Source organism: Sapajus apella, unplaced genomic scaffold (assembly GCF_009761245.1).
Source record: "Sapajus apella isolate SASKATOON/1434 unplaced genomic scaffold, GSC_monkey_1.0 scaffold121, whole genome shotgun sequence".
In the NCBI taxonomy this organism is placed as follows: Eukaryota; Metazoa; Chordata; class Mammalia; order Primates; family Cebidae; genus Sapajus; species Sapajus apella.
Genome location: NW_022437061.1, coordinates 431,229 through 457,859, shown reverse-complemented (window position 1 = coordinate 457,859; position 26,631 = coordinate 431,229). Strand labels below are relative to the sequence as shown.

The window sequence follows — 26,631 nt, the reverse complement described above, 5'->3', positions numbered from 1 at the left end:
GATAGCTAGTCAATGACAGGTTACAAAAATGCTACAGGTTTTAATTGAAATAAAAAGTAAGATAGAGACATTTCAGTGCTGGGGTGTAATTCTAATTCCAATTAATTAGTAAATGACCCAATACCCTGCTTTACCAGGTGGGGCCAATTAGTTATCTAATTCCTCATTTGTGTATGTAAATGTCCTCAATATGAGTTTGAGAAGACTTAGCAGATAAAACATAAGTGAACACCAAATCTTTCGATGCTTAAGTTAAAGGCACAACTATCACTGTACCTCTCTAGGAATAAATAATGAATCGAAGTTATAGGAAACCCTCCAAACTCACATTGCTTTTAAAAAAGAACAGGAACTATGACTTATCTAAGCATTTCATAGCAAGATAAACACTAGCTCGTTTTATTGTAGAGAGGCCTCTTCAAGACTCTGTCCAGCTGAAGTCTTGAAGTTCATATCTAAATTTGTGCCTACTCACTCCTGGCTAGTGGACGGGTCAGTGGAGGTTGGAACTATTTCCTTTTCCTCCTGCCTGCTTTCTGGAAAGCACCCACAGGTGTCTACGCTTGGGAGGTGGGCCTGGGCTAGGATTCCAGCAAACTCTCAGGTTGGTGTCATTTCCTCTAAGGAAGCGCTAGGCCACAGTGGGCAGATATCATTTGATAACTTAATCTGGGTGTGAGGAAGAGTCCCTGAGGCCTGTGCACTCGAGTGATAAACCGAAGCATCCGGGTGAGTCAAGGAAGGGACGCGGTATCTTTTAAAACTAATATAAATGAATAAAGCCTAAACAAGAGCTTAGAGAAGGACACCCACTCCCAAAACGTGGGGGTGACTGGTGCCTGGAGGGGAGATCACCGAGTGGTTAAGATCTGGAGGTTCCAGGGCTTCTCTTCGGGGAGAATTCCCTGGCTGGGAGAACAGTGGAGGCTGGAGGAGGTGAATTTCCTACAGCCCAGGACCAGCCCTAGGACCCTCCCCCTTCCTATAATTAACTCGACTGCGCGTCCAGCCAGTCTGGACCCGTGGCGCCCCTGGACCCTCCCCTCCTCTCGCCCTAGGCGGAGAAGGAGAGGCTCCAGGGTGGGAGGTCGAGCACGGGCCACACAAACCCCGGAGCGGTCTCCAATCCTGACCCGGTGCGAGGGGCGCGGGTTCGGGCCCCGCGTGACGTGGGCGCCACGGCGGGAGGGGCCGTCCTGGGAGCTCCGGCCGCCTTATTAGCGCCCCGCGGGTCGCCGGCAGCCAGCAGACTGCCGCGCTGCGAGCAACAGGAGCCTGCGAGCGGCCCACTCCTCCCACCTCCTCCGCCTGCCTCCTCCTCCTCCCCTTCGCTCCTCCCGCCCCCACCTCTGCGTGTGCGGCGGAGTCGCCCTCTCCCTGCCTCTTTCTCCCGCTCCCGCTAGCTCGTCTCTCTCGCTAATACTTCCCCCTGCTGTGCTCCGGGGAATCCAAGCATTCTTCGCGCTAACCTTAGGGACCAATGGTGCTCGAAAAGCCTCGGAAAAGCTGCTTTGGGCAGTGATAGTTGGAAAGCCCCTCGTCCCTTCCCCCTCTCCCGGGCGCAGCCAGTGCCCGCCTGCAGCACCTTCTCGCTCCTGCACACTCTGTTTGGGAGGACGGGGTGAGAAGGTGAAGTGGAAAGAACTGCAGAGCAGAGGGGGCCAGTCTCAGAGCTCAAATTTCATTTTCATTGAAGCAAAGCACAGAAGATCATTTTTTTCTATTTTGCATTTTTCCCTTTTCTTTTTTTTTTTTTTCCTTAAACTTATTTTGGGGGAGGTTTGCTCTGGGCATTTGCTTTGCCCAGTAGTTGGAAAGTGAACTCGACTCGTGATGGTTCTCCTGTCACTTTGGTTGATAGCAGCCGCTCTGGTAGTGGTTAGGACTTCAGCTGATGGACAAGTAAGTGGAAAATAATAACAATATAAAACTCAAACCCAACCTTTTCCCGAAAAGTTCCTCCCCTCTCTACCCTCCTCTCTTTCCTCCTTCTCCTCCCTCCCTTCCCTGTTATCTTTTGCGTTCAGGAACGGTGTTTTGAGGGCTGGGCGCAGCGTGCGGGCTTTTAAGGGTGGAGGGTTGAGTTGCACGGGAGGCTGTGACTCCCACTCCAGGAGTCCAGGCTTGTCACACCTAGGGCTTCACCAGTCTGCGACATTCGTAGTAATTCCTGGTGACAAATCGCAGCCAGTTCCCATCCTCGCCGCGCCATCTGGGCTTCCCCTTTCTGGAGGGCGGTCTGGGCGCTTGAATGAAGTTCTGGACGCTGGGTCTGGGATCCCAGCGCTCTGGCTGCTGCCTCGGGAGTTGGGTTCCCGGGGCTTTCTCTCGTCCGAACTGACTCACGGTTTTTTCGTGCAGCCGGAGGCGGGGGTTTCAGGAAGTCCTTGAGCCGGACAGGGAGAGATCCAGTAGACACGTGTCCTGGGAGGACTACTGCGGGGTTAGGGTTTGACAGTTGGGGAGGGGGGCTGGAGACGTTTCCTGCCCTGCGTTTTCCTGGGCAGAGGCTACCGGCGCCGGCCGCCTTCTCCCCTCCCCCTCTGCACAACTCCTCCTCTTTTTAAAGCTAAGTTTAGTGCAGCTCTGTTTCTTTTCGGCCCTGCCCCCAACCCTTTGGAGACTCAAGGTGAAGCCCGATGCTCTCAGAAGAGTCCTTGAGAAGGCTCCGCCAGGGGAGCCGTTTGTAGTAAATCATATCAGCACTGGGCCGATGGGACTTTGGGTACAGAATTTCTCTGTTACTTTTCCTGGCTTCTCCCGGCTGCCTGTTCTGATCGACCTTAGGGTAAAAAGTAGAGAATTGTCTAGTTGAGTCCTGAGCTTAAATCTGATGAATCAGGCCCCCTGTTAGGCTTCTTTTGGCCAGTTTAAATTCATGGACTGTCTTTTCTAATCCAGATCCAGTATGAGTTTTCACAAGAGAGTATTGAGTGTCAGGATTTATTTTCGCTGGCTTCGTAAGTGTTAAATTAAAATGAAAAGGGGTAAACAATTCCCTTCCCCAAATTGTTATGAAATTGGCTCATGCTCCTGTCACGAGAACCTTCTACAAACCAAGGTGCAGCCTTTAGGCACCAATCCCAGTCTCTAGCATCTCCTGATTAGTTAGCTCCTGGAAAGCATTAATAGTAGAAATAAAACTCACAAGGTGATAAGATGAAACCCAGTAACTGTTTCTTTTTCTTGCTTTCCCCCTCCTTTCCAGGCTGGTAACGAAGAAATGGTGCAAATAGGTAAGCTTTGTTCTCAGATGTCACTCTTATCTTAAGTTGAAAGTAAGGGAGTGAAGTGAGCTAAGCAAAATATTGTTTCTGAAATGTTTCCCATTGGTGGTTAAAAAAAAAATAATTTGTAGTCTCCTAACATTCCTGTTCTTCTCTTCCTCTTTCTGGAGGAAGGTCCCACTTTCCCTCAGGCTAAATTATAGTGAGGTAAACATTCTCCTGCAGTTGGGCATTTCAAGCATCAATTTATTACTGTCTTTGTACAAGCCCCTGATATGCAGTTGGAAGGTGATGGAGAGGCTGGAAGATGATATGGAGATGAAAGAAATAAAATCAACTTCTGTAGCATTTTAGGAGGAGCACATTTGAGTACAACAGAAGGCAAGAATGCTTCATAGAAGGGAACAATGAGTACAGAGGACGGAAATTTTTCTCTTAGAATCTTTCTTGCTTTGAGTAAATCTTCTGATGACTTCTGTTATTCAATCTGCTTTAAAATATCCCTTATGTGAAAGATAATGTTAGACCTTTTGCTAATATCTAAAATCCCAATACTACCTGATGCTGTGAAGATTCTTACTCCCACTTTATGGATGAGGAGACTGAGATTCAAAGCGTGTCAGTGACTTGTAACAGGTCACTCAGAAGTCTGTGGTCTTTCTTGAAGTTGTTTAGAGTAATGTATTTGTTCTGAATGCAGTGACTGAAAGTCATCTGGCAAGAAGCCAGACTACATTCAAAGTCTTTTCATACACATTTTACTTGGATTACTTTGAAAGATAATTTTTCTTTTTGGCAGAGTATTAGTCTCTGTAAATTCTGTATTTGTCAGGTGAGATTGTAAAGCCGTCTTTTAGGAGAAAAGTTTTTATTACTGCTGCTGCAAACATAGTTACAAGTCATTGGCTGTTTATTAAATGCCAGGCACAGTGTTGATTGTTTCATGTACATTATGTCCACTGATTCCCACAGCCACACTATGAAGTGGAGATACAGATGAGGAAAATGAAGCTTGAGAGTTTGCATAGCTACCTATTACAGCACACAGTGGAGATCCACAGTGTTAACTAAGATGGATTTCTTGTTAACTAAGAAACCCAAGAGCCAGGCCCAGAGGTGTGTATGTAGCTTGTGATGTATGACCATATATCCAAATGCTCCTTCCTACTCAGTGCTTTTTTATTTTGATTTTTTATTTTTGAGATGGAGTTTAACTCTTGTTGCGCAGGCTGGAGTGCAATCAATGGCATGATCTCGGCTCACAGCAACCTCTGCCTTCCACGTTCAAGCGATTCTACTGCCTCAGCCTCCTGAGTAGCTGGGATTACAGGCATGTGTCCCCATGCCCAGCTAATTTTTTGTATTCTTAGGAAAGACAAGGTTTCTCTATGTTGGTCAGCTTGGTTTCGAACTCCCTACCCTGGGTGATCTGCCTCCTTCGCCTCCTAAAGTATTGGGATTATAAGCATCAGTGCTTAGCATTGTTAATATTTTCCCAAGCTTAGACCTCTATGGCAAGAGCAGAACTATGGGGAAGAAAGGCACTGATAACTGCACTAAATAATAGTGTTTATGAAGAGATATTTGTCATTTATAGTTGATAGCATTCAGCCATCAATCCTTATCTTTTTAATGATGTTTTTTTAACGAACTCTTAAGTAGGGAGAAGAAAGTTTGTCTTATTTTTAATTACTTAATCATTTGATTACTTATACATCCAGACTTTTCAGTATGCAAATTAAAAAGATGTTAAGAGCACGCATTCCACCAAAAAGTTTCATAAAGTATAATATATAACTTTGATTAAATTTTAAGATAGAATTAGGATGCGCTCATATAAGAAGCCCTGGATTGAACCAAAGTTTGGTTCAGTTGTTTTGCTAAGGTAAATTACTTTGATAGCCCTTTCTAAGGTGCGCTTAAATAGTACAGGTGTGCTTAAGTACTACAGGTGTGCTTAAATTTGGTAGGAGAGAGACGAGTCAGTATGAAAAAGAGGAGATGGAATACTCTTAGATTGTAGTGCTGAAGATTTACTTGTCCATATATTCCTCTGTTTCATATTTCTCTTTTTTGTTACCACCATTCTTATTTATCATTTTCAAGTTGAATGAAGAGAAGAACAGATTGAAAAAAACAGATTTTGGCCCACAGGTCTTGTGATAGCAAAAATATAACTATCACTTCACTTTGGTTTATGTATCATATGTGAGAAAATCTTATGTACAATAATTAGTTTTACTCCCCTGACCCCATGTGTAAAGGCACTGCTAACCTGGATATTTGGTGAAATACACTCCTGAACACATAACATTTTTTTCCTATTAACTGATTTAGAGGTAGTTTTATATAACTGCCTGGGGACATGTTATTTGATCAAAGATATATTAGGAAAGACAAATAATGTTTGTAGATTTTATTTATTTATTTTTTATTGCTCAACAAATTGGCTTAAAAACATTCCATGGCTCTGAATAATTTCTAAATAATGTCTCAGGAAGAGTTAGATATAAATTAGTAATCAACCACAAGTTGTTAGGAAACTAAATTTAAAAAATACTTCCTATTGAAAGGTAATGTAGATGTAGGAGAGTGCATATAAGTGCACTTTGCCGATTTTTCACAAAGTGAATGCTCCTGTGTAGCCAGCAGCTGGATCAATAAGTTGAACATTACTGGCACCCCTGCACATCCCTCATGCCAGCTGCTAAGCATTCTCCTCTTGTGAAAGGTGACTACTCTCCTGACTTCTAACAGGATAAATTAATTATGTGAGTTTTGCATGCTCTTTATGACTAGAGTCACAGGGTATGTACTTCTTAGTATTTAGCTTAGAAGGTCAATTTTCAAAAATATATCTTACATGCTTCAGCCCTCAAGATGAGGAAGCCTTTTATTTAGGTAAAGAGAGAAGGCAGTTTGTGATGGGGACGGGTTGGAATATGTGAAGATATGTCACCAATATAGTGCTTCATACAGGATATTGCCTCTTTCCTTCTCTCTTCTGCTGGTGGAAAAATACCTTCTTGGTATGTGGGAAAGTAGGATTCACCCTAGAAAAAAATGGGTAAGTAGGTTTTGAACCTTGACCTAGTTGTTTGCCTCTTTATCAACCAGATAGGAACTGCCTCTCTAACAACCTACCTATGCCCCACCTACCTACACTCATGTATATATACATATATATCTGATCGTTTTGAGTACGTTTCTGTATATATGTGTAAGTATGTTTCATGAGATCATTGACATATTTCTAGGGCATATCAAGGAGCACTTCCATTTCTGACTCAGAGTGTGGCCTTGGTAGGATGCCTGAGGTAATTGTGGGAAACTGTCCCAGCCGGTCCAATTGGGTAAGGAGGCTTGCTCAAGGACATGCGTGGCTTAGGAAATAATCTTTGCTCTGTAAAAACTGGAAAATCTGAAAAAGAATTCTTTGAGTCCTTTTGTTTCATAAGCCACCACTGAGACGGCTTGAGTATCATTTGAGGAAAAAGCATTGTGATCCTTTAGTGTTAAGCTGTCTTCCCTTTTCCGACCCCACTTGGAATTGGGCATATCTTCCCTCCCCTGATTCCTCTTGGAATTGGGGCATCTGTCCTATTTCTGTTCCCCAGTTGCAAATTCCATTACATCCCAATCTTAAAAAAATAAAGTTGCTAATCATGTTCTCTCAGATATCTAGTTTACTGAGAGATAATTTTTCACCATTTTCAGGTTTTGGTTTGTAAAGTTTAGTGTGAGTCTTACCTAGTTGTTGACTAGTATGCATTGTCACTAGATTAACCCTCATGAGAGCAAAGACTTTGTTTTGATGCCAGTTGTATCTCCAGTACATAAAACAGTGTTTGGTAGCTTGTGGATCCTCAAATATTTGTTATTCAGTGAATAGATCTAGCAAGCAGTATATTATTAAAGTTTATCTGTGTTCTGAATTTCCTTGAATGTTCTTGTTTTGTGCCTTTCACCAGACTTAATTGGTCCATAAGAAAATGAAGATGGTGACAATGGCTATACAATTAATTATTCAATGTTATCAAAGCCTCTTGGGACTCCTCTTCCACCCTGCAAAGCACAGGGACCTAGGCCTATCAGTTTTTAATATGGTTCTGTTTGTGCTCAATATGTATTGGGTAAATTTAATCGAATTCTATGTGCAGTTTTAGAATACCAACTAATTTTTTTTTTTTCTACTACAGCCTACTTGGGATCATTTGCCCTATTGCTGGCATTAGGAAAGATAAGCTAAGATTAAAATCTGTCAATCCAGTTAGCCAGCAGCAGTACTAGAAAGTGTGGTAAAGGAGGTTTAAGGGGATCCTTTGTAAAATTTAGAATTTTAACTACTCAAGCCATTATTCTCTCTTGTAACTAAAGATAATGGAGTTGGCTTTACTGATTTATCTTCTGTCCTTCCATTGAGCATAATTATGGTTAATGTTAACTGCTTCAAGCTTTTTAGGTGAAGATTTTATGAAATGCAACATGCTATCTATCACCAGGAACTTACTGTTGTTGTTTAGCTGAAATATTTCTTACTCATTGTTTTGCTGCTTTCCTTGTCGTTGTACCAAATAATCACAATATTGCTCAGAATTGTTAAAACACCCTCAAGGTCACCTCTGCTTCCAGGACGGTGATCTTTAAGCATTCTTTGCTTTGAGTAGCCAACCCAGATTACCTTGGAAATCCATTAGGGATCATTCCAAATTGTCTGGTAAAATCATGAGTGGTTTTGATATGCAGAGTTGGGTTATTGTGCTTGGACTTGGAAAGGTTATATTGACAATGATGACTTCAGTGGAACTCCGATACTTCCTTAAAGAAGATTGCTGTTATCAGAATTTTGAGAATCGTCTCTTTAGTGTTCCTGTAATAAAGATCAAATTTTATTCCTAAACTATACTACTTCTATTATTTTAAGTTGTTGAATTTTTCTTTTTGTCAGTTTTTCCCAGATTGTTGATGTCTTACAAGTACCTACTGTAATTATATTCTTTAATTTTTCTGCGTTCTTCAGATTTTTCAAAATCATTCCAATTTGCAAACTGCTATTATAATTTAGCATATTCTTATTCAGACTTCTTTCAATACACACACTGTATTTTTTGTATAACTTTTTGTTTTGTTTAGTATTTTAGTACAACTTTTCCATATAATTACACGCTCCTTGTGAACTTCATTTTAATCTCATCATACTAATAAACTCTAATTTGTATAATCATTTTCCTAATGGTATTTATTTTCCCATGGTAGTGAACATTGTGGCACAGTGTTGTGTATGCATATATCATTGCCTGCATTTCATGTGACTACTTTAGGAGAGAGCCCCAGAAATTGGTTACTGAGTAAAAACAACATGATACATTTTGAAAAATGGCTTTTGAACAAGTCTGTATGATCTGAACTCCCACTAGCAACAAAGGAAAGTATTGATTTTTAAAATTTCACTTTAGAATTAATTCTGTCCTTTTTGATATTTGAATGTATTTTTTAAACATTTGGTTATACACTCTGAAAGATGCAGTGAATTTATCATTTGTCTAACTCTCAAGTACCTAATAAATATGACTGATTATATTATACAAATGTCTTTATAATTTTATTAGTACTACGAGAAGACTCACCTACCTCATAGAGTAGAATCTGAGAGTTGTATATTCCTTAAAATGGATAGTGAAGCAAGGGAAGTTTCCTAGCATAGCAACCCCTGTTCCTGCGTACAATTTATCCATCCTAATTTTCCAAAGAAGTTGACATGTATTTGCTGACTAACTGTAAATCCCTGGGAGAAATTTTGCGGTAAATGTCAGTCTCTTGTTTATTAAAATGATTGCCACAAATTCAGCATGATGAATCTTCATGGAATTTAGAACAAATTGTGAGCAGCATGAAACAGTATATCTTGCTCTTCAAGTGATTGATAAAAACAAAAATAGCTATTAGGAAACTTGTAGCAAGTAGAATAGGATTAAATATATGATTCCTCAAATACTGTGGTCATAGATATTATATCACATTTCCAACAATTTTTCTTAATATTTAATAAGTGTATTTTTATATTAGATATGCAAACAAAAAGAATGATCAATGGCATTATTCATGAGTTCCAGTTCTCTTTCCTTTACATGTAAAAACCTTTCTTTTTAACAATAAGGTTCATTCCTCCCTCTTTTCCCTCCCTCCCTTCCCCTCCCCTCCCCTTTTTTTCCTTTCTTTTTCTTTCTCTCTCTCTTTTTTTCTTGACAGGGTCTCGTTTTGTCAGGGAAGCTGGAGTGTGTGATGCATTCATGACTCACTGCAGCCTTGACCTCTCTAGCTCAGGTGATCTACCTGCCTCAACCTCCTGAGTAGCTGGGACTACACTGACCCCATTTCTTAATCTAAAATCTAAATTGATATATCCAGGAGATGACCTATTAATATTCATATTTCCTCTATCAAGTGGTCAGGAGCACTTACACTGTTGACTGTGTAGTTTAAAATCCTAACTCCACCACTTTCTAGCTGGTGACCTTTACCTCTCAAAGTGTTACTTTCTTGTGTGTAACATAGGCATAATACATTTTAAAAAAAAATTTTAAGTTCCAAGGTACATGTGCAGGACCTGCAGGTTTGTTACAAAGGTAAATGTGGGTCATGGTGGTTTGCTGCACCTGTCAACTGAACACCTAGGTATTAAGCCCAGCATGCATTAGCTATTTTTCCTAATGCTCTCCCTCCCTCCACCCCACCCCCGAGTGGGCCCCAGCATGTGTTACTCCCCACCCTGTGTCCATGTGTTCTTATTGTTCAGCTCCCACTTATGAGTGAGATCATGTGGTGCTTGGTTTTCTGTTACTGAGTTAGTTTGCTGAGGGTAATGGCTTCCAGCTCCATTCATGTTCCTGCAAAGGACATGATCTCATTCATTTTTATGGCTGTATAGTATTCCATGGTGTGTATATAGCACATTTTCTTTATCCAGTCTATCATTGATGGACATTTGGGTTGATTGCATTTCTTTGCTATTATGAACAGTGCTGCAATGAATATTTTTGCTGTACAGAAGCTCTTTAGTTTAATTAGATCCCATTTGTGAATTTTTGCTTTTGTTGAAATTGCTTTTGGTGATTTTGTCATAAAGTCTTTGTGCCTATGTGCTGGATGGTACTGCCTCATTTTCTCTAGGGTTTTTATAGTTTTTTTTTTTTTTAAATATAGTTTTGGGTTTTACATTTAAGTCTTTAATCCATCTTGAGTTAATTTTTAAATAAGGTGTAAGAAAAGGGTTCATTTTCAATTTTCTGCATATGACTATCCAGTTCTCACAGCACCATTTATTAAATAAGGAATCCTTTTCCCATTGCTTGTTTTTGTCAGGTTTGTCAAAGATTAGATGGTTGTAGATGTGCAATGTTGTTTCTGAGTTCTCTGTTCTGTTCTACTGGTCTGTGTGTATGTTTTTGTATCAGTACCATGCTGTTTTGGTTATTACAGCCTTGTAGTATAGTTTAGTAAGTCAAATAGTGTAGTAGAATAAGTCAAATAGTGTGATGCCTCCAGCTTTGTTCTTTTTGTTTAGGACTGTCTTGGCTATACGAGCTCTTTTTTGGTTCCATATGAATTTTAAAATAGTTTTAAAAAATTCTTTGAAGAATGTCAATGATAGTTTAACGGGAATAGCAATGAATCTATAAATTACTTTGCCATGGTCTCATGAAAATACTACTATTTACTTTATAAGGTTCTAAAATGCTGGTACATTATAAATAAGATAGAGTCATAGCTATTGTTGTTAGTGTGTTTTTGACTTGTGCTGTTTCTTTTTTTTTTAAAAGCTTTTACTCAAAGAGAGGCACTTCATTCTAATCCCTACATTTTAGATAGATCTGCCTACCACCATAAATTTCTTGTAAACTCTCCAGCCAGTCAGCTCACCATGTGACATCTCTTTGAGAGTTCTGTTTTCAAGTATTCATATTTGTATCTCAGTGTAGTATTGCTTAATTAATTGTAATATAGCAGTAGAGAGAGGGAGTTGAGAAAGGAAGGATGCAAAGCCAGTTATTCCATATGGATTCCTCACCAACTACATTTTATGTATACCAGATACAATTTTACTTTTTACACCTTATTTTGATGGGATTCCCTTCATTCCATTTTACTAAAAGAAGTCATGTGTAAGTCATGACTCCTTTGGATGCAAGTGACAGGAACCCAGTTCACACAGGTTAAGAAAAACAAAATTGATGAGGTTTCAAAGTCAGGTATAGTTGGATCTAGAGTCTAAATAATATTGTCATGGAATCTCTCTCTTTCTCTCTCTCTCTCTTATTCCCTCATTCTCTTTTTCCTTGTATCTTTCTCATTTTTTCTCTGTATTTGCTTTATGTCTCTTTTCGGGTAGGATTGGTTCACCTCCCTGCACACCTCCCACAAGTTGTGGCAAAGACTGTTGCTGTCATCTTCAGTCTGTCATTCTACCTTTCACCCCAGATGACAGACAATTCTTTTTTGACAGCTCCAGTACATTTCCTGGTAGAGATTTTATTGGCTACTTGACTTTAGCCATAAGCTTATTCTTGAATCATTCACCGTGCTCAGGGGATGCAGTACTTTGATTGGGCTCTATTGGGTATTTTACCCCTGATTTATAAGGAGTGTGACTGGAATGTGAGATGGTTAACCTGAAGGGAAATCATCACATAGTAATACCTCAAATGCAATAGCACATTGGATGGGAAATGGTAGCTGTGATAGGCAGAAGAGTGGCACACCAAAGAAGTCTGCACCTGGATCCTTGGAACCTGCACGTATGTTATGTTACATGCCAAAGGGGGATTAAGTTTGCAGATGGAATTAAGGTTGCCAATCAAATGACCTTAAAATAGAGAGATTATCCTGGATTATCAGTGTAGGAGTCTTTATCAATGGAAGAAGGAGGTGAAAGAGAGAGAACTAGAGAGGTGGCAGCCGGAGAACTTAGTCCTCTGTTGCTGGTTCTGAGATTGGAGGAAAAGGGACCATAAGCCAGGCAATGCTGGTGGCCTCCAAAAGCTGGAAAAAGCAGGGAAACAGATTCTCTTAGAGCTTCCAAAAGGAATGCAGCCCTGCTGATGACTTGATTTTAGCTCAGTGGCCTAATAGAATGTCCCAGTTTCTCATACGTTTGTCAAAAAGTATGAGCCAGGCTATTTTAGATTTGGAAAATGTAGTTATCACAAGTAAAGTTTCAGCGAAAACCTTTAACAGTACTATCCATATTTTTTATTTATTTTATTTTTCCCAGCCTTTGGTCTTGGAGACAAATGTTAATTTTCATAACTTCAAATTCTATACTCCACATTAATCTTTCAAAGTTTTACCTAGCAAAAAAGACGTATGAGAAATATTAATTTTTAGAGTGCCTAATATAGCTCTCGAGTCTGTAAAATTTCTAATGATGCGAAATAAGCAGAAGTGCTTATTTAAAAACTGAGGTTGGAATGTTAAAATTTTGGCATTTGGGCTTCACTTAAAAACAAAGTATTTTTGTTATTTCGTTACTGATTATTTGGTCATTTTAAGACGCAGCAAATAAAATACTTGGATGTTTTTCTTCAAAGTATGCATTTCCTACTTTTCAAATATCTTCTCTTACCTGAGTTCATGTTCTAGTACAGTAAAGAATGTGTTGTTCTTTCCTAAATGACTTTCTTGAACGTAAACATTGTGCAATTGCAACAAATATTTATTAAAAAGCCAGATTTAAAAAAACAAGAAGAATTTAAGTACACAACTATTTGTTCTTTCTTATTGAATAAAAAAGTCATCACCTTTCATTTTCAGATAACTTCATTAAAATCTCATACTATGAAAATAGATTTGCAATTAAAATAAAAGACACACCAAAGAGGGTGTAGGCCTTGTGGTGATTAGAGCCTAGAGGGCATGAGTGAGGAAAAAAGAATTTGACTGTGTTCAGAATTTCAGCATGTGTCACAATTAATTTTTAATTGCTTTTGGGAGAAGATGTGTCCCCTTCCCCTTAAGTGTTTACAGCTTTGCTGAGCCCTTTGGCATTTGGCGTCCTCTTTAATGTCCATTCTTCGCCCTGCTTGCCTCTTTCCTGGAGCAGCTGGCTCCCATCATTTCTGATGGAAGTCATTCTCTTACTCTTGGCTCTGTATTTGGAAATGTTGTTGTTGGAGCTACTTCTTTGCTGATCTGGAAAATGCTTATTTGATTTTATTCTTAAGGCCAGATTATTGCATACAGAGAATTTATACCTGAGAAAAGAAATTGCCTGTGTGAACTGCCTCTTTATAGTAGATCACCAGTCAATTCTTGGGAGAGAATCCCAATCCATTAGATTGGGTAATGGGGCATGGATTGTTACAGTGAGATTGGATAGTAGGCCTTCTGTTGATGGGGAATTTAAGGTCCTTCTAACTGTATCACATCAGGCTGGGTGGGATTATAGGGGAGAGAGGCCTGAGGGGTACTGGGACTTGGAAGGAATCTGAAACTGACTTTCTTTTTCTTTAGCTCTACTTAGAGGTGATGATGGTGATGATAACATCAGCTCACTTTTCATTTATTAAAGTGTTATTAGATGGGCCAAGTCCTTTGTATACTTTACCTCATTTGATACCCAATATTATCTTTATTTTTACAGATAGCCTCTGTGGGCCTTGATTTTCAGAATTTGCTTGTAAGATGCCAAAGAGTGCAACAATCAGGAACTAGAATTCAAATGCATTGCTTTCGGACTCCAGACCTTTAGTGTTCAGGACCTTTAGTGCTCAACCATCATACCCAATTTCCTTCTTGTTGGGAACTGTGAGCCATTGCATCAATCACAAGTATGTCAATATTCTATGTGCCTGGGGTAGCTTTGGTATTAATTAGACCCTTAAACATTTGTGTGACATATGAGAGATTTATACTGAAGTTGCTCAAGGTTCTTGTAGTATTGCCTGTATTACTGAAGACTTTTGTTCTTTCACACTTCTAAAGTTATTCTCAGTAGAGAACAGAGCCATTCAGGTTATAGTTTAAGGGAACCTTTTTTCCCCTTTTGACCTATATTTATTGAGGGTTTACTGTGTGCAGGATATCATGCTAAAATACACGTATGTGTACAGGGATAATGATTAAAGTTTGGAAACCACGGGGAAAATGTAACATGGTTGACATTAACATAGAAAGTAAAAAATTTTTAAGTATATGGAAACATAGAACATTGCCTCCTCTAAGCTTTTGATGTAGGTTGTGCATATTAACTGTGTATGTCTGTACAAATTTATATCACAAATACAATCATGCACATATATACAAAACTGTGGTTATTTTATACACCACAGGAGGAAGAAGACATTGCATTAAACTCTAGAATGAGGAATTTAGATAAAAGAGAATTCCCTGACAAGAAATTTCTTTTATGTTATAGTTAGGCTGCCAGTGGAGATGTGACAGCAGTTTTCTTGGGGGTAGTTGAAATTACTGAGGAGATCCTGAATAAAAGCATACCCTTCTTGCCTGCCTAGCTTCTAAACAAGCTGAGAAATAGAATAACTAAAGATGTAGGTAAAAATAAAATAGCTTTTACAGAAAAAGCTGAAGGGGAGAATAAGGCTCCCTTTTTGACAGATGAGAGCGCTGGCTGTCAACATAGTCTACACTGTGCCTGTCAGGCCTCACCAATCCAGAGCAGGGCTTCCCCTGGCTAAGTGAAAGAGAACTTGCACTCCTTAGCAGGCTCATTCCCAGGAAGCAGAATGAGGAGGAGGCGCTGAGCTTTGCACATTTCCTATGCTTCCCAGACTTCCCAACCACATAAGTCATTCTTCTTCACCAGGGAAGGGTGAGTGAAGGGGTAGAGAGCAGCCTGTAACACTTAGAGAAAAACCTTTCCTTCCAGAGAGCAGGAAAAGGTTAAAGGCGCTCTACCACTAACTTAAGGAAAAATAATTGCATCTACTTGGGATGCCTGCACTGTAAGAAAGAGCAGGGATTAGGGACCCTGACTTCTGACTCTTTTAAATTTTTGACCTGTATAGTTATAGCTCTATGAATATACAAAGGGATTGCAGAGAGGGGGGTAATTTCCTGCTGCCTGCTCCTAAGAATGAGGGGCTTTATGTCTGTCTTACAGGAGGTCTGTTTTAATGATTAGATCCATTCTTATTCTTGGTAGCTTAAAAGATAAGACCTGGATACTAAGAAAAGTTTGTTTTATAGGGCAGCAGAAACTATGAAAAGTATACACAAGTTTGCAAGCAAAATTCTGGCTTTAGAGGTACATAACTTGTGCAGTTTGCCATTATCAATGCCTTGGTGGTAAAATGACTATCTAGCAAAAAGAAGATGGATGCTAATTTCACATATCCCTTCAGGCTCAAACTGCTCTCATTCATTCATTCATTCATTCATGTCTTCATTCATGGATATTTATTGAGTAACTTCAAGTTCTTTTTTAGACAGTGGGGAAATGGGGTGAAGAGAACAGATAAATCTCTGCCTTCACGAAGTGTATATGCTAGTAAATATAAAAATACATAAATAAACATATAAGTAAAATTTATAGGCTGTCAGATGGTGACAAGATTTACGGAGAAACATAAGACACTTAGAAGGGGGACGGAGAGTGAGATGGTTGCCCGTGGTCAGGAAAGACTTTACTGAGAGGGTCAAATTTTGGCAAAGATCAGAAGGAACTGAAAGAGTGAGCCAGGCAGCTGAGAGGAAGATTCTTTGGCAGAGGAATCAGCAAGTACAAAAACCTTAAGATGTGATAATCCTCAGCTTCAGGCCCTACAACCTTGTGAGCCATTTTACGTTGAGTGGGATGGGTTTGAGGAGAAAAGTGACATGATGTGACACTTTAATTATTCTAGCTCTATTTTGAGGATAATCCATTAAAGGGAAGAGCAGAAACAAGGAGAACAGTTAAGCAGCGCATTCAAAACTGAGGTGATGTTGGCTTGGACTACATACAGTTGTAGCAGGGAGGTACTGAGGAGTGGTCAGAGTCTGGATGTGTATTGGAAGCTAGGATCAACAGAATTTGGTAAAAGATTGAGTTTGTGGTACATGAAGGGTTAATGATGATTTTAATCAAAGTTTTGCTCTGAGTAACAAAGTATAGGGTTGCTATTTACTGACTTGGGAAAGGAGGAGCAGATATGAGAGCAGGAAGATTGGGAGTTTAATTTTGGAATGATAAGTTGAAATGCCTTGTGAATATCTACATGGAAAGACTCTATAGGCAGTTGGATTTATAAGAGAAGAGCTCATAGCTGAAGCTGGGGCTAGAGATACACAATTGTAAAAGCATCCAGTCTTAAGATAGGAGGAGCTCACCAGCTACAGAGGGTAGACACGGAAAAGAGTCGATGTATCAGGTCCCGTGATACTTTAGTGTTTCCAGGCCATGGAAACGGAGGGACACTAGTATAGGAGAATGAGAAGGTGAGACCAGTGAGGTAAGGAGAGAATGATGATCTGGAAGCGAAATAAAGAAAATATTTTGAGAAGGAAAGAGAAACTGGGTCAGATGCTGCTGAAATGAAAAATAAAAAGATCAAGTCTTGGCTATTGACTTCAGCAACATGTGATCACTCGTGACTCCAAAAGAAGCTGATTGGAGTGGAATGTGTTCAAGAAAGATTAAGAATGGAATGAATGATATTAGAGATATCTAATCAATGTTTTTAAGCTTTTTGCTGTCAAGGAGAGTGAAAGAATGGGTTATTACCTAGAGGAGGGCATGTCATCCAAAATATTATTTGTCCAAGATGGGAGATATGATATCAGCTTCTTTTTCTGCTGGTGGGAATGGTCTAGTAATGTGGGGAAAGTTGATGAGGAAAGAGAAAGAGAACATAGGTGAAAAGACAGTTTTCTTGAAAAGGCAAAAAGGGCTTGAATGTTGTGCTTGAATGTGTGTAGAGGGTTTGCTCTTAAGTAAGATGACTGACAATTCATCCATAGTACTAGGAGGGAGATGCCTATATGTGCACTGATAACAGTGGGTTGTGGATAAATCATTGCATTGGGTTGTTTGGGTAATAAGCTACCAATAATAGAGTTTACAGTGGCTCCAGTTCCCTGTGCCTGTGGAACCTTAGGGCCCACAAAAACCTTCACATACCTATTACTGTGGCCTGTCAGCCACCTCCACTAACAATTTTACAGTTTCTAACTTTAAAGTTGAGCACAACATTATTTTAATGAGTGTCTAACTTACATTTAAATTAGTAATGGCTGATATTTGTTGAATCTTCTGAATGATCTCATGTAAAACTCTCACCAAACTTATAAAGTTGGAACTATTACTAACCTCCAGTTAACAGTTGAGGAAACTGAGCCTAAGAGGAAATAAAGAACTTGCTGAAGATCACGAGTGGACTCAACTTACTGCTTTCTGACACTGCAGTTCATTCAATAGCCACTGGCTTTCCTGCTTTGTGAAAGCAGTTGGGCCTGTAAAATGTGAAAATTATGAATGCAGTAAATTAATATTGAATATAATTTGGTTTATTTATGTGATTTGATTATAATCTGAGATTAAAATGCTGTTGATTGCTTTGAGCTTCTGCCCCTCCTCCCAGTTTCTCCCCCCAAAACCTAGAATTTAAGAGCCTTTTGCAGAAAATTTTAATGCTACATTAGAGGAAAAATTGGTTGACTGGCTACAGGTAGGTAGAATGTTGTTATTCTTGTTGTAGTTCTCTTTTATAAATCAGATATTAAATTGAATTTGACAGCAAGATGCTCCATCTATTCAGAAGTGAATGAGAGCATAGGAGCATGGCCTTCAGAGTCAAATGATGAGAATTGCAATTTTCCTTTGGCTCTTTGCTTATATGTGTCAGGCCGTCTAGTTCTGCTTTCTCATTTATAAAATAGAGGTAACAGGATTTACCTCCTGTGATTGTTGTGAGTATTAGAGATGATATATTCTCAAACACCAATCATAGAGCTTGGAGTTTTTTTGATAATAAATGGCAGGTGACTGGGCGGTTCCTTTGTCAGTTCCATTAACTACCATCCAGGAGATGGTAATCCAAAGGGTTACCAAGTCCATCTTTTTCCTCATTACCTTAATTACCAACAGAAAAATGACTCTTAGAAGCATTTAATTTACGAAATATGTACTTTATAGGAATGATTTATTATTTAGCATTAGGGAAAACAAAGCTTTATAGAAACATACCATTCTTATTTTGAATAGAAATTGAGAATATATTATCTGACAGTGGAAAATGGAACATACATCTAGGATGTATGGCTTACTGTATGCATGAGACTCTGAGTATCTTCTTGGGTATGGAGAAGCCTCCCTGCATTTTTCTAAATGTTCTTGTTCTCCAGTCACTTAATCCAGGCACCAGTACGATATGCTGATTTAGACTTTGGTTGTGTGAATTCCCTTCAGTGGAGATGGGAAATCCATACTTTGAAATTAAGTACTGCTTCCTCCTTCCTTTGAACAGTCAACCGATGGTTAGAGAAAAAGCTATAACTGAGATTATTGGGGCAGTCAGACACCCATGGGCCTCGGTATATATCTTGTAAGTCAGTGTGTGTAGCAGCTTAGACAAGGCCAGTGTTCTCTGGTTACCTGTATTTCTAACTTAATATGCATCAAACAAATCCAACTGACAAGACACTCTGACACAAAATCTTGTATGGTGAAATTGGTAGTACCAAGTTGAATGGGGGAGTTCCTTGTCTTTAAGGAATGTATAGTTAATTTGGGCTAGGTTTTGTCAGTGCACATATAAGGGATTGATTCATATTACTTTGGAAACTTTCCCCCCGTCACTCTGCACCTGTGACACTTTTGCTCATTCTCTTAAATTTTGAGTTTTTTTTTTCTCTTTAAACAAGAGTTTATAAAAGTTTTCACCATGGATTTGGTTGTGAGGAGGACCAAATCTTTGTGCCTGTGTTTATGCTGGTGCCGAGTCTAGGTCAGCAGGGATTGCATTGTCTAGCCACCAGTTTTAGAATCAGGCATCACTTGACTCATGCTACAGTCCTCATTGCTTCTTTGCCTAGTAAATATTTACAAGTGTTGCTTGCTCTATTCATTTAATAAAAAGGGATAGTTTGTTTAAATACATTGGTCATTGTAAGAGGCATAATGATAAACATGCACAGAAAGAATTTCCGTGTTGCACAAGTAAACACCTTTATTTGTCTTCTGGTACTTTACATATTGCCTGAGGTTTGTAAAAAGCAACAAGATAATGAAAACAGTGACTCTGCAAGGATACTTTATGAGCATAAGACACAGGTCCGTTTACGGATCTTACGCTGTAAACACTTTACTGGATGACAAAACTTGTGATTTCCTTAGGTGAGCAGTATTTGTGAATCATATCATTTTTTTAGGGCACTTTAACACACTAGAGGACTAGCCTAGGGCTAGAATTGGGAAAGTGGGGAACTTTTTAGTTCATGTTTTTAGATTTCCCTTTCAATGTCTTCTTTTTTTTTAGCCCTTGTTGCCCTGCTTGTTTCCTTTTCTAGTATCTATTTTCCTGTGGTCTTAAAATCATTTCTATTAATGGTTCATTTAATGTGTTCTCTTCCTCAAGGGTGTTTGCATTTTGATAGACAAAATACTCATATTTGGCTAAGCCAGGGGAATTAAGTGCTAATTGTGACATTCGGTTTAATATGTAAGTGGCTACCCATATTGTAGGTGAGTTCCAAATACACTTTCATATTCAAGTAGAAATCTGTCCCACTTAAGGAATAAGGTGCAAAATGAGAATGCAAAACGAGAATGCTGTTTGCTCTTGACTAACCAGTACCTGCATATCTGATTTAAAGATGATCATTTCTTCTTCTTTATCCATTCTTCTAATTTTCTAAAAGTGGAGGTTTATGGAACACAGCATGGTATCACAGAATGAGTATATGGGCTTTGGAGTACAACTTGGATTTATATCCAGGCTTCGCTGTTGTTTGACCTTGGACATAAGGCCACCTACTCCTGAATCTCAGTTTCCTCACCTGTGAAGTATGGTTGTCAGTGTTGTTATGGTGGAAAAAATGGGTATAAATCACAGCATTGTAAGCTACAGTGTATACATTACAGGCTCATGTCATGTAGTTACTGTAAATAGTCTAAATTCCAGGATTTCTACAGGGAAAAAATGAAAACAATCAGAAAGTTTTTCTACATAGTTAAAAGTTTTTGGCAGATGTCAGTTATACCAATAATAAACTGTAAATGGCTTGCTTAAAAATCAAAAAATTTATTATTGGCATAATAATTTATATATAAATTTATAATTTATATAAATTATATAATATATATAAATATATTATATAATTTATATATAAATTTATTAAATTTATATATAAATTATGCCAATGATAAATTTTGATTTTTAAGGAAGCCATTTAGAGTTTATGGACACATTATATTTGTGTTTGCAAATGTATTAATGAGCTGTGAATATTTACAACATAATGCTATTTTAATTAAAAAAGGATTCATTGAACACAGGGTGTTCAGTGCTAAGCCAGGGGAATTAAGTGCTAATTGTGACATTCAGTTTAATATGTAAGTGGCTACCCATATTGTAGGTGGGTTCCAAATGCACTTTTATATTCAAGTAGAAATCTGTCCCACTTAAGGAATAAGGTGCAAAATGAGAATGCAAAATGAAAATGCTGTTCACTCTTGACTAACACAGGTGTTAAGAGCATTTGGGACATGATTTTTATTCTCAAAGTTTAATATTTATGAGATGATTTGGGAATGTCCATATTGAGGCATGGTCTTGTGAGGTGGGTACATTTTGTCTGTGTTATGTTCTCCTGCGTTATCTTATTGTACAGGGTTCAACAATTCTGTTTTTCACCCCACAGATTTACCAGTAAAGAGATACAGAGAGTATGAGTTGGTGACTCCAGTGAGCACAAATCTAGAAGGACACTATCTCTCCCATACTCTTTCTGCGAATCACAAAAAGAGATCAGCGAGGGACGTGTCTTCCAACCCTGAGCAGTTGTTCTTTAACATCACAGCATTTGGAAAAGATTTTCATCTGCGACTAAAGCCCAACACTCAACTAGTAGCTCCTGGGGCTGTTGTGGAATGGCATGAGACATCTCTGGTGCCTGGGAATATAACCGATCCCATTAACAACCATCAACCAGGAAGTGCTACAGATAGAATCCGGAAAACTGAGCCTTTGCAGACTAACTGTGCTTATGTTGGTGACATCGTGAACATTCCAGGAACTTCTGTTGCCATCAGCAACTGTGATGGTCTGGTAAGTCTCCTTCCATTTTGTGTGTATGAGTTTGCAGGTGCTGGGAGGGCAGCCTTGGCTTCTGCATGGTTTGGAAGGTGGAGGTGGAAAGGAGGCTTCATTGTTATGTTATATTTTAAGTTCAGAAAAAGACACTAGAAAGCATTTTGCAGTTAAAGATGTATATGTTGGCTTAATTTGTGACAATTTAGTTTCATGGAATAATGTGAAGACAACATTATTCCAAGAAACAAAAGACAATTATTTTAGCACTTCTTTTCTTCTTCTTTTTTTGCTTTTTTTGCTAATGTTTTTCCTTGTATTACATTGGGGGATTTTATGTTCTTTTGTTCAAAGTGTTCTGAAAACTTTCTAAAGAAGCATAGATTCTTTCAGAATGATAGTATTTTATTCCTTATGTGGAAACTTTAGACATCTTCATAAATAAAGCATTTTGAAAGTGTTCTCTAGCTTCCTCAGAGAATGCTAACGTGGGAAATGAGCAGATTCTCTGTCAGAATATGTCCAAGTAGCATTACTTTATGAACGCAAGATGCAATGCTTTCTGTGCGGTGGCTTTGATTCATCTTCAAATTCAACACCCATTTGTTGCTTTTCAGTTTTGTGGTTCAGGCCAATAGTAATCAGCCCTTCTTTACACGCTCTGTATAGGTGAACTATTTTTATTTGTTTTGTATTTCCAGTTGTTATTTGAAATGTGTGTTTGTGTTTATGCCTCTTCCATACACAGTTGATTACAAGTCTGTATTACAAAAGAACAACCATTTTTATTTCAGTGGCTATCAGGCTTCTGTTTCTTGGGAATTCAGAGCTGTTACTTTTGTTTTGTCACTGCTTCTGGGAGTTCTCAAAATATTTCTTTCATTCCTGATTATAATTATTCTATAATATTTTGGCTGGTCCTGCTGTGATACTTTGAATATTCTGCTGTTGTCCTCTTTAGGCATAACTCCGACCCAATGGAATTAAGATACAATGTTTTATCAAGTGCTCGTGAGTTCATCATGCTTTAGTTTATTTTTGCCAGCTTGTGCTGACTCTTGATGTTCTGGAGGGTTGTAAAAACCAGCATGGAAAACAGTGGCATGCATGTAGCAGGTCCACTTCTGCAACATGAACACCAGTAATTTAGGATTATGCTTCAGAATTCGTGCTGGGCTGGCATAATACATGTGTGTATAATAATACATGTGTGTATGTGTGTGTGTGTATAAAACTTCTATTCATTTTAAATGAGTAGAAGTTCTTTGATTCATTAACTAATAAATTTAAAAAATTTGCAGGAAGCTGGTTATGGCACTATCCTGGGCACTGTGAAATAGCAAAAGAAATAATCATGGTTACACCCTCAAGGAACTCAGAAATGAATGCCATAGAATTTAAATGTCCAAGATGTTTGGTAAAAGAACACACACATAAAATATATGTAAATATTTATATAATTATATGTAAATATGTAACATTTTTATATATTTAATATAGTATATTATGTTTACTTTAAATTATGGTTAAGGAAAATATCTTCTGGGGAGATTTTATGAGTGGAACAGAATTTTTCAGCAGAGAGAAGTGGCCCAGACCTTGAGTTTGATCAGGAAAAGGGTGGGTATGGCCTTATTAGGCAGTGCTGAGGATGTGGCCATGTACACATGGAAGCTTTTTCTAGAGTTTCCAGCTCATAGCAGCTGTGTGCTAAAAGGAAGAAAGCAGATCGTGCAGAAACAGAAGCAGGCTTAGGAGAACAGATCAGCAAACTGAGGAATCACAGCAGTTGCTTCATTGAGTTGGGGAGGATTTCTTAAAATTGAATTGTTTTGAACAAGATAAACCTTTAGAAGAGATCATTTCAAAGTTTAATTGGTGAGAGTGAGAATGTGGATAAATTTGGCTGATCAGCTGGTGCCTGAGTCCTTTAATTGGCTACGTGTAGGAATTTAGGCTTGACCTCCTTGACCTTAGGGAAGGAACATGGATACTGAGATAACATAGATACGAGAGAATTAACCTGATGGCATATAAAGCCATTGTCTTGGGAGGCTTTGGGGTTATAATAAAAGCCAAGTTGTCTTAATAGAACGTACAGCCACTTCTGGCCTAAAAATACCGATGAGAAAATCTCTGCCTGTCAAGAGTATAGCTATTGAAACCCTACCTGCATGGGAAATTTAATCAATTTCATTAGATTAATACTGGACTGGTATAGAAGGGATTCTAGTAATTCAATTTTCTACATGTGTTCTTTGAAACCGTTGCACATCGATAGTAGCCACAGGTGTTTACTCCTTACTAAGTTGGGGGGTTCATGACAAGACCCTCACCATGAATAAAATTTCTTCTCCTTTTCTTTTCTGCTGCCTTGTCAGATGCTCTGTGAGTTTGAAATGGGCAGCACACCAGACATGTTTAACAGAATGCTTTTAATTTAATTAAAAAACCCCAGTGCTACTTAAATGTTCTACACAGACTCAGGTTTGTGACAAGACAAATATCAATAGTGAGGCTAAGAGTTTAGGACCTTTTATAGCAATTTTGACAGCTTGTGCATTATTAGGTCTAATAATAACAGTTTTGAAAATGGGCTGGTGTTTTCTATCTTTTCATTATTATAGTAATTAGTTTTTATTGTATCAAATTATATTTATTTTGTATGTACAAAAGTACTAGTCTGGAACTGACTAGGGAGAAAAACTGTTTCTTCACCACAGTTAGTTTGAGAAACAGGCAGTGACACTTAGCTGGTTTCGCCCACTCTGGACATCAGAAATGTGACTAAAATCATCAGGTAGACCTATTGCAGGTAATTGTATGAAATGATTGCATGATTGGCAATTTAACATAGGCTTTCACAAAGAGAACAGAAGAATGCCTTGAGTGACGTATAGAGCTATGGTCTGGAATATGATGTAGACATACACATTACTCACTGAGTTTCTGAAATCAACAGGGTCTCCTGTACAAAGCAATTGACAGTGAGTCCTACCCAGTGTGAACAATCAAGAACAGTATCTTTTTGTGCCTAGCATTAACTCTTTCCTGTTCTCAGTCAATATTATCATGAATGAGTGACTGCTAATCCTTTATCAATTACAGCTTTATCCTTGCTCTAGTCTGCCCTACTTATAGGGAAGAATTATTGAGATATTCAATCATAGAATTATCTCCACTTTCTGACAACATCCAATCTAGAAAAATGCCCTACTTCTTTAGACTCCTCTCAAAATTAAACCAACCAAAGCGCAAATGCTGTTAATAATAGGTTCTTTTCAACAGTCTCTTACTGAGATTCTCATGGTTCCCTCTGCTGTACATTCTCCATCTCAGCGATGTGTAATAAACCCAGCTTATTAACTGAATATGTGCTTCTGGTGGTCTTTTCCTAGAGTGTGTTGATGTGCTTTACCTCTCTACTTCTACACCATTGAAATGAGAGTCTGGTGGTCAGGAGTCATGAGAATGGCAGGCATTTTACACAATTTTTGGGAAGACACTCTGGCTGAGAATCCCAGATGAAAATAGATTTCTCCCACAGAGTCCTGGCATTTACTCTCTAATACCATTAAATCTCCCCTGTGAGTAGTGGCAGCTCGCAATCATATTTTGTGGTCTACAATTTGTCAAAATAAAGGTTTTTTGGTTAGCAGGCTTTTTGTCATGTGTTTCATAATCTAAAGAAACTGGATTTTTCTCAACTTGCTAGAAGAGTATCACCTTGCTAACTCCCTTGGACTGTCATCAGAGGGAACTGGTTGTGAGTGGAAGAACTGACTAGCTAATGGCTCTGCTGGGCTACCCAGCTCAATGATTTCCTTGTGGGCTGATTTTAAGATCAAGGGGATTTATCTAGGACAGAGGTTTTCAATGTTCTTTTTCTTTTTTTTTAACATTTCTAATTCTTCCTTCAAATGAAACCACTAGGGGTTATCTAATAAAAAAAAGTATAAATTGGATAAACTCAGGAAAGTTCTGGTCAGAACACTTTCTCTCCTGCCTTGTCTTCAGTCCAGACCACCTTTGGGCTCCCTGAGGCATCTAACAGAGATCTTTACTGGTAGGGCTGAGGTTCTTGGAAGCTTGAGGTTAACAATTTGGGAACCATAAAGAGAGCCTCTCTTCTAAAACATCTGATAGTCACATCTGGTTAATATCAGAGTAATTTTATCTTTGTTAGATTTTGAACAGGACTAAATGAAGTCTTTGTGGGCAACTGCAAAGTTACAACCAAAACAGCCCTAGTTACCTGCCTTAAGACTTTCACTGTGTGATTTGATCCCTTACTAAAACAGGCATGGCAAGAATATGTTTTTTAAGTCTAGCTGCGAGGCACTTTTTAAAAAAGTCCATTTTAAAAAGTATTACGAGCCAGTATGTCCATGATTGAGAACATTTGACTGGTGATTACCAGCTGTAATACAGCTCGATCTGGTGAATGAAATGTTTGATACTAAAAATAGGCATACGTTCGTAGCTATATAGTGGATTTAAAAAAGGTTTTGAGGGCTGATTTTGATATGTTGATATTTGTGTATCTGCTTTAATGAGAGAACCTGATGTCTAAAGACCTGCTGCCTCTCGCCTCTTCCTCCCGTGGAAGATGTCCACAGAAGGTGTTGTGTATGTTATTGATGAGACAGAAGAGATATCTGTGCCCTCATGGGTTACATGCTGATTTGAGACCTTAGAAGGTCTGAAGAATAAAGGACTGAAGCAGTGTTTCACCTCACCTCCAGGTGCCTACACCAGGCAGGCTGTTTTGGCAATGCAGGATTGGAAGATGCTTAAAGCCCTTATACCCTTTAATTTCTAGGGGTTAGGAACAAAGCAGCAGATACTGGCCCCTTTAAGAATGAAGAGCGATAAGAGTCCTCCAGTTTAATTAGTCTGGAAGAACCAGTGGTGGCCTTACTGCTCCCTTCCTGATGTGATCAAGCAGTGCCCCTCAAGAACTGATGTGTGCCTGCCTATGCCAGGTCTGAGCTATTGGATACATCATCCGTCTTGCCTCTTTCTTCAAATAGGCAGGCAGTTTGTGCTTATTCAGGATGAAGAGGGAAGGTTTGGCATAGTCTTTGATAATTTTTACATCTCATATGTAACTTTTATATGGCTAGAATCATACATATGTCAAGCCTTTTTCAATGATT

The 26,631-nt window shown here is 38.7% G+C and overlaps 1 protein-coding gene across 3 annotated transcripts in view; it reads left to right on the top strand.

Annotated features, from left to right (window-relative positions):
- Nucleotides 1-1,221: 1,221 nt before the first annotated feature.
- ADAMTS3 (ADAM metallopeptidase with thrombospondin type 1 motif 3) overlaps nucleotides 1,222-26,631 on the top strand; it is a 287,864-nt gene continuing 262,454 nt past the window's right edge. For 2 of the 3 annotated variants that reach the window (XM_032260968.1, XM_032260966.1), the window contains exons 1-3: nucleotides 1,222-1,902; nucleotides 3,209-3,236; nucleotides 21,054-21,490. In XM_032260968.1, coding sequence (XP_032116859.1) covers nucleotides 1,834-1,902; nucleotides 3,209-3,236; nucleotides 21,054-21,490 — 534 coding nt within the window. In that variant the 5' untranslated portion in view covers nucleotides 1,222-1,833. The remainder of the gene's footprint in view (nucleotides 1,903-3,208; nucleotides 3,237-21,053; nucleotides 21,491-26,631) is intronic. The other variant, XM_032260967.1, reaches the window with a different exon arrangement.